General features: G+C 36.1%; 1 protein-coding gene across 1 annotated transcript; it reads left to right on the forward strand.

Annotated features, from left to right (window-relative positions):
- The first annotated feature begins 4333 nt into the window (after positions 1-4333).
- LOC129279835 (R-spondin-2-like) lies at positions 4334-11158 on the forward strand. Its single transcript, XM_054915891.2, has 5 exons — positions 4334-4362; positions 4700-4870; positions 6590-6739; positions 7409-7594; positions 9086-11158. The coding sequence occupies exons 2-5, from the start codon at positions 4789-4791 to the stop codon at positions 9322-9324; spliced, it is 657 nt and encodes a 218-aa protein (XP_054771866.2). The 5' UTR covers positions 4334-4362; positions 4700-4788; the 3' UTR covers positions 9325-11158.
- Positions 11159-19120: the final 7962 nt, after the last annotated feature.

Raw genomic sequence — 19120 nt, forward strand, 5'->3', positions numbered from 1 at the left:
TTGGGCCGGATTATTCGAGATGATACCCTGACGGATCAGATATCACGTTTTGTCCCAATCCTTTTCTCCAACAGTTACATACTTCTCAAGATGCACACAATGAATCATTATGTCTTTAGGAAAATATACGGATTGGGAAGATAATGATCAATTTTCTCGACAAAGGCGCATTTATCGGAGAGAGTGTAGTCAAATCAGAGATCTCCAAACGCGATAGTCTGCGGACGAGCTTGGGGAATACTACGCTTTTATGCCGTTTTATTCATCTTTCTTAATTTGACGTTTGGAATCTCCCCGGGATCATAAAGCGTTTAAGGTGTCATTAAAGAAAAAAAATGTATTGGGCGCCTTTTGGTGAGGTTTAATCTGCAATCTCATTAATGATGAAAGGGCGAAAGGAAATGGAAGAAGGTTTATAATGTAACAGATATGGGAAGAGTTTTCTCCCATTGTGATACGGTAAAACCGTGCAAAACCGTGATAAATAAAACAGTTATTTTTTCAAAGGTTGAGGACCGGTTGTCCGATACGGTAACACGACATTTTCTCGTGCGGCAATTGCTCCGGGATTAATTTCGTCTAAGATGTAGGGTTAGGGTTGCAATATTTTATGTTAAGTTCATGGTTAGGTTGAGGCGAGAGTATAGTGTTAAATCCAGGGTGGAAGTTGGTCATTCGATTAATGTGTGGAATTTAGAGAGGAGCAATTTTCGCCGGAGTAAATGTCATGGAACCTTCTGATGCAGTGTATACAAATCAGAAAAACATGCACGCTGTCCCATAAAAGTTCATGACTATTTAAATCTTCCGTAGTTTTTATGTGATTTTAAGTTTTATAATTATTAATATTTTAACCACGAGTTCGTTTACATCTAATGTTCAACGAACACACGTGCACGTTCCCTTTTTGTTTTACTCAAAAGCCTTTAGACATTACAGATTGACGTGATACCAATAAAGCCCCAGTCACATATAGACCCCGGACCACCCCGGACCATCCCGGATCTGATCCGGGGTGGTCCGGGGAGAGATCCGTGTTGGCGCCTTGGGCATCCTTGGAGGTCCGGGGTGGTCCGTGTTGGTCCTTGAACGTCCGGGAGGCCAACACGGCAGTTTTTGACTGTCAAAAACATCCGGCGTCATCCGTGGACTGCCGGGTTGGCAAAGCCATCCGGGATGGTCCGTGTAGCTGCCGTGTAGGTCCGTGTGGCTGCCGTGTAGGTCCGTGTAGCTGCCGTGTAAGTCCGTGTGGCTGCCTGGAGTATCCTTGGCAGTCCGTGTTCTTTTTTCCCATCAAATATTTACAACGCTATTTACTTTATGAACTTCAATAGTTGTTAAACAGTTGACACAAACATGCTCAATTTATTTATGATTAAATGGATGATTAAATGATTCAGGATATTTTCTTACGCTTTGGATATTGGCCCCAACCTAATATTTGTAAACTTAGTGCATGTATGAATATTTTTTTTTCTCTCTTTTTTTTCTAATATTTACCCCAACTTTGTCTGTTATTATTATTTCACATTTCATTTTTTAAAAATATGTTATATGTATATAATTTATGTAATGTACCTGTTACATCGAAATTGTACATTAAGTGTTATACTACTGCCCTGCATCGACAGTTATGCGTCATGACCTGGGCCTATCTTAATTTTTATTATGTTTTCTATTGATTTTGTAAATTTCTTTCCTTTATTGTGATTTCAATAAAGTGATATCAAATCAAATCGAAATTAAATTTGTCGTTCAAGATTTAAAGTACTTAACAACTACTTTTAAAACAGTAAACTGTGTTGTATAAAAAAAACAGCGTTTTTACTGGTTACGGAAGTTTTGAGTTTTGATATATTTTTAAAAAACAACATAATATAATGTTGCGACAAGAATGAGAAAAAAATAAATAAATAGATAAATAAATAAATAAAAAATTAAATAAATAAATATCAGCTCATTATTATGAACATATTTTCATTTGCCGTGCTGGTCAATATAGCTGCCGTGTTTGTCCTTGAGCTGACGTGTTGGTCCGTGTAGCTGACGTGTTGGTCCGTGTAGCTGACGTGATGGTCCGTGTTGCTGACGCGTTGGTCCGTGTTGGTCCTTGTAGCTGACGTGTTGGTCCGTGTTGCTGACGTGTTGGTCCGTGTTGCTGACGTGTTGGTCCGTGTAGCTGACGTGTAGGTCCGTGTTGCTGACGTGTCGGTCCGTGTTGACGACGTGCTATGCCGGCATGGTCCGTGTAGATCCGTGTGAAGCTGCCGTGTTGATGCCGTGTTTAAAGCCCCAGTCACATATAGACACGGATTCTCACGGATCAACACGGCAATGCCGGCATGATCCGGGGAGGTCCGGGATCGTTTTGCCCCGGATTGAGCGTTGATGACTGTAAACACGGTATCTACACGGCATCTTCACACGGATCTACACGGACCATGCCGGTAGAGCACGTCGTCAACACGGACCAACACGTCAGCTACAAGGACCAACACGTCAGCAACACGGACCTACACGTCAGCAACACGGACCAACACGTCAGCTACACGGACCAACACGTCAGCTACACGGACCAACACGTCAGCTCAAGGACCAACACGGCAGCTATATTGACCAGCACGTCAAATGAAAATCTGCTCATGATAATGAGCTGATATTTATTTATTTGTTCTCATCCTTGTCGCAACATTATATTATGTTGTTTTTAAAAAAGATATCAAAACTTAAAACTTCCTTAACCAGTAAAAACGCTGTTTTTTATACAACGCAGTTTACTGTTATAACAGTAGTTGTTAAGTACTTTAAATATTGAACGACAAATTTAATTTCGATTTGATTTGATATCACTTTATTGAAATCACAGTAAAGGAAAGAAATTTACAAAGTCAATAGAAAACATAATAAAAATTAAGATAGGCCCAGGTCATGACGCATAACTGTCGATGCAGGGCAGTGGTATAAAACTTAATGTACAATTTTGATGTAACAGGTACATAACATTTATTTTAAGAAAATGAAATGTGAAATAGTAATAACAGACAAAGTTGGGGTAAATAAAAAAAAAAAAAAAAAGAATTATTGATACATGCACCAAGTTTACAAATATTAGGTTGGGGCCAATCTCCAAAGCGTAAGAAAATATCCTGAATTGTTAAATTATCCATTTAATCATAAATAAATTAAGCATGTTTGTGTCAACTGTTTAACAACTCCTGAAAAGTTCATAAAGTAAATAGCGTTGCAAAGATTTGATGGGAAAAAAGAACACGGACTGCCAAGGATACTCCAGGCAGCCACACGGACCTACACGGCAGCTACACGGACCTACACGGCAGCCACACGGACCTACACGGACCATCCCGGATGGCTTTGCCAACCCGGCAGTCCACGGATGACGCCGGATGTTTTTGACAGTCAAAAACTGCCGTGTTGGCCTCCCGGACGTTCAAGGACCAACACGGACCACCCCGGACCTCCAAGGATGCCCAAGGCGCCAACACGGATCTCTCCCCGGACCACCCCGGATCAGATCCGGGATGGTCCGGGGTGGTCCGGGATCTATATGTGACTGGGGCTTTACAGTCATCCGGGGCAAAGCTATCCCGGACCTCCCCGGATCATGCCGGCATTGCCGTGTTGATCCGTGAGGATCCGTGTCTATATGTGACTGGGGCTTAAGGAATAGGATTTTTTTTTATGTCTGTGGTCGTTTTGCTTTCTTTTTTTTTTTTTGCTGCTTTTGTTTTGATTTAAATGACTACGATAGATATAACACGGCCCTTAATCGTGTCAATGTTCTTCAGGACCTAAGGCGAAATAATCATGCATATTTTGATTCTCGCGCAGAATTTACGGTATCTTGTTTTGCTGAGCATTTCTGAAGCAAATCATCAACGCATGTAGGAGTTATTCTGTTCTTTCAAACTTTATCGTGATTTTATGTTCTTCTTAAGCCCATTTAACGCTTTCCCCGCCTTTGTGCTGTAAATCTGTTGATGGGAAGACTGTACCTAAACGCGATTGTCGCAGTATTTTCTCACTAATGTGCAACATTCCATTACATTGATGAATTATTTTAACGATCCTCAGTCTTTTGAGTACATCAATTTTATTTCAGCCAAATGGACTAAATTAGGCCTGCTCCCCAATGAAAGACGAAGCTCATTGTGACTCAAAACCCCTCGTTATTTCTTGCCAATGACCCCTCCCCCCGGCTCTTTCACTCTCTCCCTCTCACCACCCCCCCCCCCCTCTCTCTCTCTCTCTCTCTCTCTCTCTCATTCTCTGTGGGTCAGGTCGGTCAAACGGTTTATGTTGGAAAGAGAAAACGTGCAGGCTGGTTCCGTAAAATAATTTCAAGTCCGTCGATGTGTACTTCTTACGCAGAGTTTATACGACTTCTTTTAATTATTAGCAGTATCTTATCCACGAACTCGCTTTCATCTACTAATGTCCAACTAACAAACATGCATGTTCTCTTTTGGTTTTGCTAAAAAACAAATATTTGAACCTCAGATTGACATGATACCTATTTATAGGATTAGCATGACTATCGGGCATGTCGGGTACATTCATGATACATGAAATAGGCCTCAATTCCCAGTTGGTAACCACTTGGTCTTATTTCCACTTCGGCTATTTCCACTTCGGCTAATATCCAGATATAAATATAGTTATCTCATTCTTTTTCTTACAGGGTGTCCACTTGGTTGCAGTACCTGTTCCGTCTACAACGGGTGCATCACATGCAAGCCAAGGTATTTGTTTCTCTTGCACCGCAGTGGGATGAAGCAGGTGGGACTGTGCACCCATGCCTGCCCCGTGGGTTTCTACCCCAACAGTGCTGGCGAGTACCACCGCTGCTCAAGTAAGGGTCCGGATCTATTCCTTTTTTGTTTGTTTATATGTATAATTCGGTTGGGAAGTTTCCATATTCTAGTAAAAAAATAGGGGAAAACAGGAAAGCCAAGTTTGATTGTTTTATTTATTTATTTATTAATTCATTTATGTATTACTCATTTATTTATGTGTTTATTTATTTATTTATTTATGTGTTTGTTTATTTATTAATTTATCTATTTATTTATTTAGGTATTTATCTATTTATTCGTTTATTTATATATCTCCATCCTCTGAAATCCCTCCTTAATTTTTTTTTTTTATTCACGCAAATGGAGACTAGAAAAGGGATAGTTTGCAGATAGTATCAAATCATCTTTATTATTATCATCAGTGTTATTATTGAAATATATATATATATATTTTCCTCGGGAGGTGGGTGTGCTTATTGAGGTTCATGACAAAAAGGGAAAACCTAAACTGTATCTGGACTTGTTTCATGTATCTCGTATGTTGCTTTTTTGTGGGGTGGTATGCATATTTCACTTTTCTCTAAAGGGATGCTCCGGGCTGGCTGAAAATAATATGATTTAAACAGATAAAGAAAAATCAGACAAACAAAACACTGAAAATGTTATCAAAATCGGACAAGGAATAACAAATTTATGTCATTTTAAAGATTTGCATTATTTCGTTGAAACAGTTCTATGTATGTCTTCATGAATATTTAATGACTAAATTGATGATGTCATATCCCGACTTGTTTTTTGTAGTTTATTATACGAAATTATGTTTATTAAAAAAATTTCTACCAAGAACTTAAAAAGGGGGATTGACAATAAAATATATTCATTGCTGCAAATTATTTTATTATAAAGGACACACATTTTTCACAAATGTGTGAAAAAATGAAACAATTATGATTTCATGTAATAAAAAAAGGAAATTGGGGATGTGACATCATCAGCCCACCTAATAAATATTCATGATGACGTGCAAATATCTATTTTCACAAAATATTGCTTAACTTTAAAATTCAATAACTTCGTTATGTGTTATCCACTTTTGATGAAATTTTCAGCATTTTGCTCTGTTAATTTTACTCTACTTATTTCGATAAAAAGAATATTTTCAGCCTGGATCATCTTTTTAACACCGTAATATGCGTTTGAGGTAATGCTTAATGAGTTTTGAGTTAAAGCGTATGCTACAAGTCAAACCGCTGACTCCTTTCATGCCTTTGCAAGACATAAACAATATAAATTCGTAGATGGCGCTGTTGCAATATTCATTATTGTACAATCAAGTTTGGTAAAATGGGCAACCTGATGAGGAACATAGGGTTTTATTCTTGTCAGTTTTTTTTTCCGTTTCATACTACAGATTTTGCGTGTTTATATTCATCCCATTTTATCATTAAAATGTTTTTTATTACATGTGATTGATTAATCAAGAGATTTAGATAGATATTTATTCCTTTACCTATGCCTCTGTGTATATATTTAAGCATGTATTTATTTGAATTATTTATCAATCAATCAATTTATTTATTCTTTGTTCTATTTATTTATTATAAACTTACTTACTTACTCATTTGTTATATTTTCTATTTACATACTTATTTATTTCTTATTCATTTATATATTCAGTTTTTTTTATAAGAATCTATTTATATGATTATTTATTCACTATGTCAATCATATTATTTACTATCAATATTTTATGTTAATATTCCCTTTATCTCCAGGATGTCGAATAGAAAACTGTGATACGTGCTTCAGTCGGACCTTTTGTTCCCGCTGCGAGCCCCCATATGTAGGTTTATACGGAAAGTGTGTCCTCCAGTGCCCGGATAACATGTATGTTAATGAGATGACGTCACAGTGCGAGGTCAAAGGTAAGATCGATAATTATTTTTTCAATTCATGTATTAAAAATGTATGATGGGCTTATGTCTATGTCTGGAGGGTAAACGGGAAGGCTAATATTGTTGTTTAGATATCAAAACTATGAAATGACTTTGTCAGCTAAAATAACATTGAGTTCATAATCCGATCTTGAAATATTCACTGTATCTTTATTGGGCCGGGCTCTCTAATAAATGAAATAATCAAATAAATATATAAATGAATGAATAAATAATAAATAAATAAACTTGTAAATGAATAGCAAATACATAAATAAATACATAAATAAGTAAATGAGAAATAAGTATAAAATAATTAAATATATTAATTAATTAATCGACAAAATCAATTAATCAATGAATTAATTATTCAACCATAATTTCATTTCGTTTAGTTCCATTTTCAACAATTACAGTTTGTTTTGTACATTTTGACATATAAATAACAAAACATATTTCAAGTATCCCTGTACAAAAATTATATTCAAGATCATTACATATCAGGTTGGAAATGGAGGAGGCTGCTAAAAAGCGGAGGTTGTAGAGTGCAGCCTCCCAATTAAATATTCTTGTAGTTACCTATTCTTGTAGTTACACAATGGTCTGTATGTATAAATCAGTTCGTTGTGATTCGAGTCAATCTTGTTTTTTTTTTCAAAGTCGACTGTGCTGTGTCACCCTGGTCGCCATGGAGTCCGTGTATCAAGAAAGGCCAAACCTGTGGCTTCAAATGGGGAGAGCATCGTCGGTATCGAGAGATCATCGCCCGACCCACCCCAGGGGCCATCCCCTGTCCCGAGCTGGTGCAGACAGAGAAATGTCGCACGCAACAACGTTACTGCCCAGGTATTTCCAATCACAAAGGAAACAGAGATGTTGGTCATTGTTTTGGCAAAGAAAAAGAAAGGAAAAAGAAAACAGAAGAAAAAATTGTAGGGGAAAAAAAGGGGGTAACAATAATGAAAAGAATGAGAAGAGGGGAAGAAGATTTAAGCATAATGTAAAGTTATATTTGATAAAACGTGACTCTCGTTGAATTTATATGATTTTGTCTTCTTTCTACTCTTCTCAATCCCCCCCCCCCCTCTGCTTTTCATTCTCTCATACTCTTTACATGTACATGTATGTTTGTTCTGGGTTTGTCTTGGTGCAAGACGCAATTCATTTGTGTTTACTAAATATTCACTGAGTTTGTTCTCCGCTTTTATTAATTGATCAAATCTTATATTATTAAGGGAGCTGTCTTGACAAGACCTTCACGGTTTTTTACAGCTATACCTAATTTGAATACTTTTGCTATAACAATATGCATGTACATACTATTGAATTATTTTATTTTATCTTGAATTGCATGTTTTTATCCAATGTGTTTTAAAATGTTTTGATATTGGAATTGAATAAAGCTGAACTTAACTGAACTGAAGGAGAATGAGGAGAAGAATTATAAAAAAAGGGGGAAGGAAAATTAATAATAATAATAATAATAATAGCCAATTTTTATAGAGCGCTTTTCCCAGAATGGCTCAAAGCGCGTTACAGCATATTATTACCCCGGTCATTGGATTCATTTCAATCCCGCACGAAAAGTGCACAATTTCCACTCCCTGGGGAGCATTCCTTGCATTCATCGCAGCCTCATTATGGCGCTGGCAAAATCAAACATACAATATCTTTCGCATCCTACCGGGTACCCATTTAGCACCTGGGTCGAGAGTGGCAAAGTGTGGATTAACGCCTTGCCAAAGGACGCTAGACCGCGGTGGGATTCGAACACACGACCCTCTGTTTACAAGGCGAGAGTCAGAACCACTACACCACGGCTCTTCCACACAAAATTAGGAGAAGAATGAGATGAAGGGGGAGAAGATCGAGACGAAGACTGATAAGGAACGGAGCAAGGAAAGTGATGAGATGATAAGAAAAGGGAAAAGGACGACAGAAGAATGAAAAAAGGGAGAAGATCGAGAAGAAGAATGACGAGGAACGGAGGAAGGAAAGTGAGGAGAAAATAATAAGAAAAGAGGACAAGAAAGACAGAAGAATGAGAAGAAGGGGGAGACGGATAATGGGGAGAAGAATGACAAGAAGGAGAAGAAAGAGAAAATGAAGATTGGTGAGAAGATTAGTGTACGTTGGGGAGGGGCAGAGAAGGAAATACAAAATAAAATGCACCATAATTAGAAAGAGATGATATTAAGAAGAAAATGAAGAAAACAAAAAGATAAAAAGATGTCGATTATGATGTTGACGACGGTGTTTGCAAATCTCTTGCTCTCGGACCCATTTTCATTCTACATGTATATATTTCATTTTCTCATTCTTCTTCCTGCTCCTCAGGTCATTTGCCGAAGAAGCCAAAGGATAAGGACAAGCGCAAAAGACAAAAGGATAAAGAAATCACCGACAGCCAGGAGGTTACACCAAGGAAAAGGGACGGTAACAAGAAAGAAAGAACTAATCGGAAGAATAAAAAGAGGGAAAGGCAAAAGACGCCCTCTAGGGACGAAAAGCGAGAAAGGCAGAGGAAAGATGATCAGCTGATAGAATTTCCCTTGTCGACGAGGAGGACGATATGAAATAAGCAAAAGGCTTGAAATGGATTGAAGCGGGATCTGTAGACATGATGGATAATGCAGAATTCAAGGCGGGATTCAAAATGAAGAACAACTATCGGCTCGTCCCGTGATGATTCTATGCATATTCGGCATTAATCGCACCGTCTTATTAATATGTGAACTATATTATTATCATTATCATCATTCCGTTCATGTTCCATTTGTACATTAACTTTTTGGATGCTTCCAACCCCCTCCCCCATCAAAAATTGTTATTTTGGGCGTAAAGGTGTTATTTATAAAATGTATTATAAAGTTTTGTCTTCCAATCATCGTTTTGCCATCTCCAGTCACACCCACTATACACACTTCAGTCCGATCAAAGCTAATGCAGTATACATGTTAAGGCCACCGCACACCTTACGACTGTTCGCGATCCGATTTTGGAACAAATCGCATTTTGATAATTTTCTGAAAATGTGAATGGAACATTTCATTTTATTTGAGGTTAAAATTAATTGAAAGAATACTAATATAACCATTTTGAAAGATTGCAAGCCTTTATTTTGGAGTAAATGCAAAATTAGTTTCAAATCGTAGCTAATCGTACGATTGCTATGACGTCATTACGACTAGCTATCAAATTTGCTTTTATTTTACGAAGGATGATTAGTAGACCGGCCAAAACGATTTTTTATACTTTGGACGGCAAAATTTGTTAATGCTTGCTAATGCTTGGCATCCCAGCCAATAGTCTTGCAAAAATACCCAGGAATAGCGTGCGGCCGGATGCCAAGCGCAATTTTGCGTGAAAGTGTCATTTTTAGCGTAAAATCTGAAAGAATGTCGAAAATCACGCATTTTGATATTTTGACGGATTATCATCATATTGTTGATTATCTTTAATATGAAATTATTTTTATTCAGAGTTTCAAATTATAAGTTTCATAAATATACATTTCAAATTTGAATATTACACACACACATATGGCACAGTGAAACATAAAACCGCGATTTTCTCAAAATAAAAGTTTGTGAAAACTATCAATAGTTTGAAGTTTTTTACGCAACTTAAATTCTTCGATTTCAATTCGTTTATCCATCGAATGTAAAGTAAATGTCCTAATGCCACAAATATTAAAAGAATTTTCGAGTAAGATAGAAGATATATCATTTTATGTTATCCGAAAGGAGACAATGTGCATTTTACCAGGTGCGAATTTTGAAAGAAAAAATGAAAATACCATACATTATGTACATAATTACATGTATAAGTTCACACTAAAGCGAGTTTTTAATTACATGTAGAAGTACGCACTAAAGTGAGTTTTTATTTGGATAGCACAATTTGTCAATTCTTTGCATCCCAGCTAAAAATCTTGCGGAAATACTGAGGAATAACGTATGGGCGGATGCCAAGTACACTCTTGCGTGAAAGTATCATTTTTAGCGTAAATTCTGAAAGACTGTCGAAAATCACGCATTTTGATATTTTGACGGGATTTGTAAGATAATTTGATTTCCTTTTATATGCGATTATTTATATTTGGAGTTTCAAATTATAAGTCTACTAAATATGCATTTCAATTTGGAATATAACACATATATATATGGCACTATTAGATATAAAATCGTGATTTACTCAAAATAAAAGTTTGTGAAAAACTATCAATGGCATAATGTTTGTGTTCCGCATCTCAATTTCGTCCATTTTAGCGCTAACCTAATAAATACATAATAATTGTTGTCATGTCACTTATAGTGAAAAAATTGAAATAAGATGCAAGATATATCATTTTATGTTATATATGCGAAAGATAACAATGTACATTTATCGGATGCGCATTTCTGTTCCAAAAAAAAAAAAAAACAGCGCACAATATTACATCTATATTGCACATAAATTATATACTGTTAATCAGTGCGATACTCGTCATGATTTTATATGGGATTATGTTTACTTTTGTAGAGTTCGATCTTCTTGCTATTTCCGCGAATGAATTGGTGCTGAACGTAAATCTACATGTGGGGAAATTCATAAATAGGTCTGATATTTAATTCGCCGTTACCATGGTAACATTCATTTTATATGAATATCTATATCCTAAAACATTCATGTGTAAATAAAACGATTGAATTAGCATTTTTTAACCTACTCTTTCAATTTACATTTTACTTCAGTTATTGGATTATCAAAGTCTAAAAAAAAATGGTTATTGCCACGGCAATTCCTAATTTTTGTCTCGCCTGCATAGCAGAGCAGGACTAAGGGGGCCACTTTTCCGGCATAGGCGACGGCAGTTTTGATATAACAGCGTCATATCTACCTTGAAATCTTAACCAATGTTACGTTTTTTGAAATTTCATTATAATTTTGAACGTATAGAAAAAAATAATGACACTAATAACAGTATTCATGTATTACTGATCGTCTTGCACAAGTTTTAGATCACATGATTAAGGTCAAAGGTCATTTAAAGTCACTGATCTTTGGCCATATGGGGGTATTTTTTTTAAATGTCATCATAACTTTTAAATTTAAAATGAGCTACGGACACTGACGTAAGCCTTTAGATGGAAGATGCACGGAAGTGAGGGGGAGGGGGAAACTTGCCCCCAAAAAAATTCAAGAAAAACAAAATAAAACAACAGAAGCAAAATAATAGAAAGCTTGTTGGGGAGGGGGTCATTTATTTATTATTTTATTTATTTATATGTTTATTTATATATCTATTTGTTTATTATGACCTCAATTGAATGTAAATATTGTATTTAATTTTTTTTTCCTTAATAAACACAAATTGTTCCCTAAATTAATGCTTTTGTTAAATAGACTTGATCAGTCAGCTCGCTCACCAGCAGTGTAGCTAGGATTTTGTCAGCAGAGGAGCACGGGGGAGGGCCTTGGTATGTTGCAGGGAGTACCAAAACAGATTCTTTTATCAAATATTTATTATTAAGTACATATATATTAGCTTTATTCTCACAAGCACGATTAAGTATCTGACAAGGCCTATTTGAATGCGAACGCGAAGCGCAAGCAGTTTTTGTATATGCCATGAAATTAGGAGCTGAAAGTTAGAAAGTTACACAATTATTCGTAAGAGTAATCATGAACATGATTTGTATCTTATGGTAATGTTAGAAATTTCAGAAAGTTTTAATATTCTGACATTAAAACGGAGCATTTAATACATATTTTTTTAAAAATAATATATAGGCTATTGATGCGAGCGCGAGACGCAATCTGTTTTTTTTTTTCCAATCCGTAAACTGGACATTTTGATGACGTTTTGAAATAAAGAATGGTATGTATCTGTTTAAAAAAAAAACAGTACAAGCCGAGCTGGCTTTTTTTTTAATGAGAAACGAAACATTCTAAGGTGCGATAGCTCAAGAGGGGGTTTCGGATTCCGGTGGCCTGGGTTCGATTCCCATTTGATGCGCTAATAAGGCATTTAAATACCTTACTAGTAATGGTATAAGGCATTTTAATCCTCATTATAGGTCCCTCGGGGATACCTTAAGCCGTCGATCCCCTGGTTGCTTGCTTAGAAGCATTCATGCTTTTTTAGCAAATGAGGTAAAATACAAACCGTCAAATCATTAACAATAATCAGTATTTAATTATAGGATTTAATGCGAGCGGGAAGCGTGAGCTGAAAATTTCGAATTAAACGAATGATTTGAAACATGTTTTTAATGTAGAAAAATATGAATATCGTACTAAACAAAAACGTTAGAGCAAAAGTGCGAGCTAAAATTGGGAGACACTCAGAGCTAAAAATTTGACATACAGTATGCACATTTATTTAATAATGGACTGGATGCGTATTTAACTAAACAATGTGAGCGCGAACGGCGAGCTAATTTCTTTTATAATTTTCTAAGAAATTGACACTTCAAGCATGTTTTTCTAACAGATAGCAAGTTGTTTATCTCATTTATTAATGTCAGCGCGAAGCTCGAGTCGAAAATTTATTTGGCATCTTTTTGTAATTCCGTGTAGGGTGCCTATCTCGCTAAACCAAAATAAAATATACACTCGAATCGCGAGCAGAATACTTTGGGTATATTATCTTGAAAATGGGATACTTTCAGCTCCATGTAATCCTTTTCGGAGACTACACATGACTTTAGGCAGGGGGGGGGGGGGCAGTTGCGGGGGCAGTTGCGGGGGCAGTTGTGGCCAGAAATGTTGTAACTCGTTTTAAGTATGTACTTATTCATGTAATTATGTTTATAATGTACGGTATCTTCAATTGTACATTCTAAATGGCCCCCTCCCTCCCCGATAAATTTTGAATGTCCCCTTTCGGAAAATATATCTTCCATCTTACTTGAAAATTCTTTTAATATTTGAGACATTAGAAACGATCGATATTCAATATAGATGAACCCATTTAAATCGAAGAATTTAAGTTGTAAAAAAACTTAGAACTATTGATAGTGTTCACAAACTTTTATTTTGAGTAAATCACGATTTTATATCTTATAGTGCCATATATGTGTGTGTTATATTCCAAATTGAAATGCATATTTAGTAGACTTATAATTTGAAACTCTAAATATATATAATCGCATATCAAAGGAAATCAAATTATCTTACAAGTCCCGTCAAAATATCAAAATGCGTGATTTTCGACAGTCTTTCAGAATTTACGCTAAAAATGATACTTTCACGCAAAAGTGTACTTGGCATCCGCCCATACGTTATTCCTCAGTATTTCCTCAAGATTATAGCTGGGATGCAAAGAATTGACAAAATGTGCTATCCAATTAAAAACTCGCTTTAGTGCGTACTTATACATGTAATTAAAAACTCGCTTTAGTATGTACTTATACATGTAATTATGTACATAATGTACGGCATTTTTAATTTTTCTTTCAAAATGCGCACCTGGTAAAATGCACATTGTCTCCTTTCGGATAACATAAAATGATATATCTTCTATCTTACTCGAAAATTCTTTTAATATTTGTGGCATTAGGACATTTACTTTACATTCGATGGATAAACGAATTGAAATTAAAAAAAATTAAGTTGCGTAAAAAACTTCAAACTATTGATAACTTTCACAAACTTTTGTTTTGAGAAAATCGCGGTTTTATGTTTCACTGTGCCATATGTGTGTGTGTAATATTCAAATTTGAAATGCATATTTATGAGATTTATAATTTGAAACTCTGAATAAAAGTAATTCCATATCAAAGATAATCAACAATATGATGATAATCCGTCAAAATATCAAAATGCGTGATTTTCGACATTCTTTCAGATTTTACGCTAAAAATGACACTTTCACGCAAAATTGCGCTTGGCATCCGGCCGTACGCTATTCCTGAGTATATTTGCAAGACTTTTAGATTGGATGCCGAGCATTAACAAATTTTGCCGTCGAATCCTTATCTAGAGCACTTTTTGACATTTGGCCGGTCTACTAGATGGCATAGTCACAGATTTGAACATAGGTATTCGTACGATGATTTCGAACATTACACAGGAAGATATCCCATGTCTCAATATTAGCATCAAATTCTACTAGGTTTTATTCCAAAATCGGGTCGCAGACCAATCGTAAGGTTTGCGGTCGCCTTTATACCTAATTACAGGCTATCGGTCAGGTTTGGAGTTGGTCTCATTGTTGTGACCTGACTTTGTATTTCGCGATCGTGAATTCTGGATCGTCTGAAGTGATGGAGAAAGGCCTCCTCTCGATCTGTCGAGAGGCGGGCAATGGAAAAATGACGAATATTTACATATGTACGGTATATTACGATTATAATTAAAGGAAACCGAAAACCCGTGAAGAGAATCAATCTTGAAGAGTACCGAAGTGATGACGTCACAATAAACCCTTGTTTGCATTTCAGCGTTTTAGATACCATATTCTGGTAGAGCATGATAAAAAACCCTCTTCCAAAATTTGGTGAGAATCGGTCCAAGGGGCCTGAGATATAACCTTATGAATATAATGACTTCAATGGGGCTAATTATGTATTCATGAGGTCATATCTCCGTATCTTCGGGCACCATCGTATTTGGGTCGTGTTTTTTTCTTTCATCATGCGCTACCAAAATATGCTACAAAAAACGCTGAAGTGCAAAAAGTGAAAATTGATGACGCTACATTTCGGTGTTCTGTTGGAAAGAGTAGAATGAGAGGAACAACTAAGTGTCATCAAAATCATTTATAAAAAATTATGATAACTGATTTCTTATCAAATAAGAGAGATATGGAACCTTTCAAAGACTTTCAATACTGTACACCTTTAATCATCTTCAATCGATGAATCAAAACAGCGATGTCGTCCGTGACTCCAGACAAACAGCACATTTCCACTTATACGTCAGCTGAGAAGTTTACGACGATCGGCTGTCCCGGTTCAATAATGTTCGATAAAGACCTCACAGCTGTTCATTCTGATTTGACGGGCATTTTCAATAGATTTCCTACGTTGTAGAATCCGTCCCCGTTGCAATTGCATAAAATCCTTACTAACTGTTCCGGGTTTCCAACGATTTCTTCTTCCCGCGGCATCACAATAGGATTTATTCTGTCAAAAACGGCACTTAATCATTATCAATATGAATATGAATACACCTAAATCGTACAGCTAGTAAGTAATAGGTAACGACTTGAGCAATTTGTCAGCGTGGCGCAATGGAATAATCATAATATTTTTCCCCTTACAATGGCAAGGTTGCGGGTTCGAATTCCAATATAGGCAACAACTAAATATGATTTTTAGGAATAACAAATTGGGGCGAAATTTTGAACAAAAATTTGGCCGAGTTCAAAGATTCCAAAATGGCATATCTGTGGGACAGAAAGATTTTGTTTTAATGGCCGAAAAGTCGCATGAAAAACAATTCGCTTCCGGGTCAAAATAAAGTTGCATGAAGTCAGATGTGAAAGGGAAAATTTGATGATTTATTCCAATACTCACTTATGTTCACAAATCATATTTTTATGATAAAAAATATTATAGCAGTATGAATTTATCGATTATTAACGGAGAAGACAGCGTTTAGAGTTTTATGATGTTAACTCAAGTTCAAGATAATTTTTCTATTGTGTATTTTATTCAATTAAAAACATTAAAATTATACTGGCCATTAAGAGGAATGTGACAATAGTCACAAAAAATAGTAACAAGAACAACACGAGTGAATAAAATAACAACATAACAAATTATAGAAACTTGTACACTAATCCTGATAAACATTACCAAGCATTAGGATAAGGTGAGTACAAGGGAGAAGTTAAAGATATAATTATTGTCTATACGTGGCGACGTGTGGGTTTTCGGAAAGGAAATAACAACTTATGTGTTTTGTACATTGTATTCATGTACGAGTAATGAATTAAGTGCTCTTTAATCGTGTGTCTTTCATGAATGACTTTCAAACTTGCTTTTATTAAATACTAAGTGCTATTTGTACATGCGATGTGACTTTTGCTTAATTTGTGTTTTGTATCTGCTGTTCGTTGGTATTATTACGATTGAACTGCCGTATATGCCATATTGGGGCATTTTAGCAATCCCTTCGCAGACGCTTTCTATTGCGCAGAGAAACTTGTCAAAAGCCCTTCATAACAAAGCAGCCTCTGTTGAAAATCGTTCAATCAAAACAGCAGTGTCGACCGAGACTCTGAACAAACGGCATATTTTTTTGTTCCGGTCCGAATCTTAAAGGAAACCAAATCCCAAGATGAGAAACAAAATTATTGGAAAGAGTATAATGAGAGGAACAATTAAAAACAGGTTTCATCAAAATCGGTTATAGAATAAGAGAGTTATTGAAGTTTGACAAGTGTTGTTGTACTTTCTATGGGAATCCTCAAATGGGCAAACATGCTTCAAAATGGCTGATTTTGTGGACAACCCTCCATTTGTTTTGTACACATATTTTCAGATTTTCCCCTTTATTTTAACATATTTCACATCATCTCCTCCTGACCTTGACATATGTGATGTGAATTATATTTCCCCATGACATATGTTATGCACAAAATGAGGCAATATGCAATTTCAAAGATAATAGTGAAAATCTGAAAAAAAATTGTGTACAAAACAAATGGAGAGTTGTCCACAAAATGAGCAATTTTAAAGCATGTTTGCCAATTGGAAGATCCCCATAGAAAGTACAACAAGACTCTTTAAGCATCCATTACTTGCATATTTCACAACCGATTTTGATGAAACTTGTTTTAACTTATTTACTCTTTCCAATAAGATTGCTTCTCATCTTGGGTTTTGGTTCCATTTCAGACGATATGCTGTCCGAGTCTGCCAACTTTCGAAAATGATCTCTAACCTGCCCTCTTTATGCCCCCGCAGACGAAGTCCGGAGGGGGGCATTAAGCATTGCCCCTGTCTGCCCGTCCGTCCGTCAGGATTATGAAATTATTATGAAACGGGCCCCTGGTACACCAATGTAAACTTATCTGTATGAAATCATGACATTCCAGATGAAAACCGATAATTCTGATGATCACAAGTTTATTGTGACAGTGAATTATTCTTGAATGGATAAAAATACCCGACTGTTGATGGAATTATGTGCTTATTTTTAAATATACACTGTAAAAAATGAAGTGCTATTTTAGCACTTAAAGTGCTTGTATAGTGACTGCACTACGAGTGCTGATTTTCTAGTTTAAATTTGAACTAAAAATTAGCACTCGTAATGCAGTCACTGTACAAGCACTGTAAGTGCTAAATTAGCACTTCATTTTTACAGTGTACTATATTAACGCCTTTTTTCCAGAGCCATGTCGCACATATTTTGTTCTTTATACATCCAAACACTTGCGTGGTCAATTTATGGGATCCTGTTTGAATTCATTTTGTGGGATATTTAACTAGGAACTTGTCAGGGGTCCAAACTATCATGTATTGAGCAAATAGTGGTTAGATCTGACCATAATAAGCATTTGCAAGTTCCGTCTAGAGAATGCGATCTTGTATCGAGGAAAACCCCCAAACATAGTCTACACTCCATTCGTTGGCAAATATTTGCTCCCTCTCCCCCTCTCCCTCCCCCCCCCCCTTTCTCTCTCTCTGTATCTATATATCTATCTATCTTTCTATCTGTCTATAAGTCTGCCTGTTTGTCTATTTGTATCTATCTTTCTATCTCTCACTCTCTCTCTCTCTCACATTGTATTTCTTCACAATCGCATGTATACTCGCCCCGAAAGAGTGGGGGTTAATGTTTTACAGCAGGGGATAAGTGGAGCGTTGTATGCCAGTGGATTAATCTTCTGACTTTGAAACAGAGGGTCGAGGGTTCGAATCCCAGCCACGGCGTAATTTCCTTCAGCAAGAAATTCATCCACATTGTGCTGCACTCAACCCAGGTGAGGTGAATGGGTACCCGGCTGAAAGAAATCCCTAGAATGCTTGAGCGCCTAGGCAGCCCAGCTAAAGCCGAGTTAATAATAATAGCAGGGCCCGCTGGGAGAACTTTTTTCAGAACTGAACTATATTATTATTATTAAGTTACAGAGTTTCAAAACACACAAAAATAATCCCCAGCCCCTTCCAAGTGATGATAAATATTTTTTTTTCCTTTTTATGGTTTCATGCTTTAATTGTAAATAAAAGCATAACTATTTTCAAGTTCCAACTAACATTGCTTAATTTGAAATTGCGAAAATGAAAGATGAAAAAAAATGTAATACTGAGTGTTTTCAGAATAAACAATAAGCAGATATAAAGTTAACAAGTTGAACCCCATCCCCTTCTATACAAAAGTAAGGCAGTATTGGAAAGCCAATTTCGTCTTAGAATCAGCGTTCCCTTTTTT

The sequence above is a fragment of the Lytechinus pictus genome, chromosome 17 (genome assembly GCF_037042905.1).
Source record: "Lytechinus pictus isolate F3 Inbred chromosome 17, Lp3.0, whole genome shotgun sequence".
NCBI lineage: Eukaryota > Metazoa > Echinodermata > Echinoidea > Temnopleuroida > Toxopneustidae > Lytechinus > Lytechinus pictus.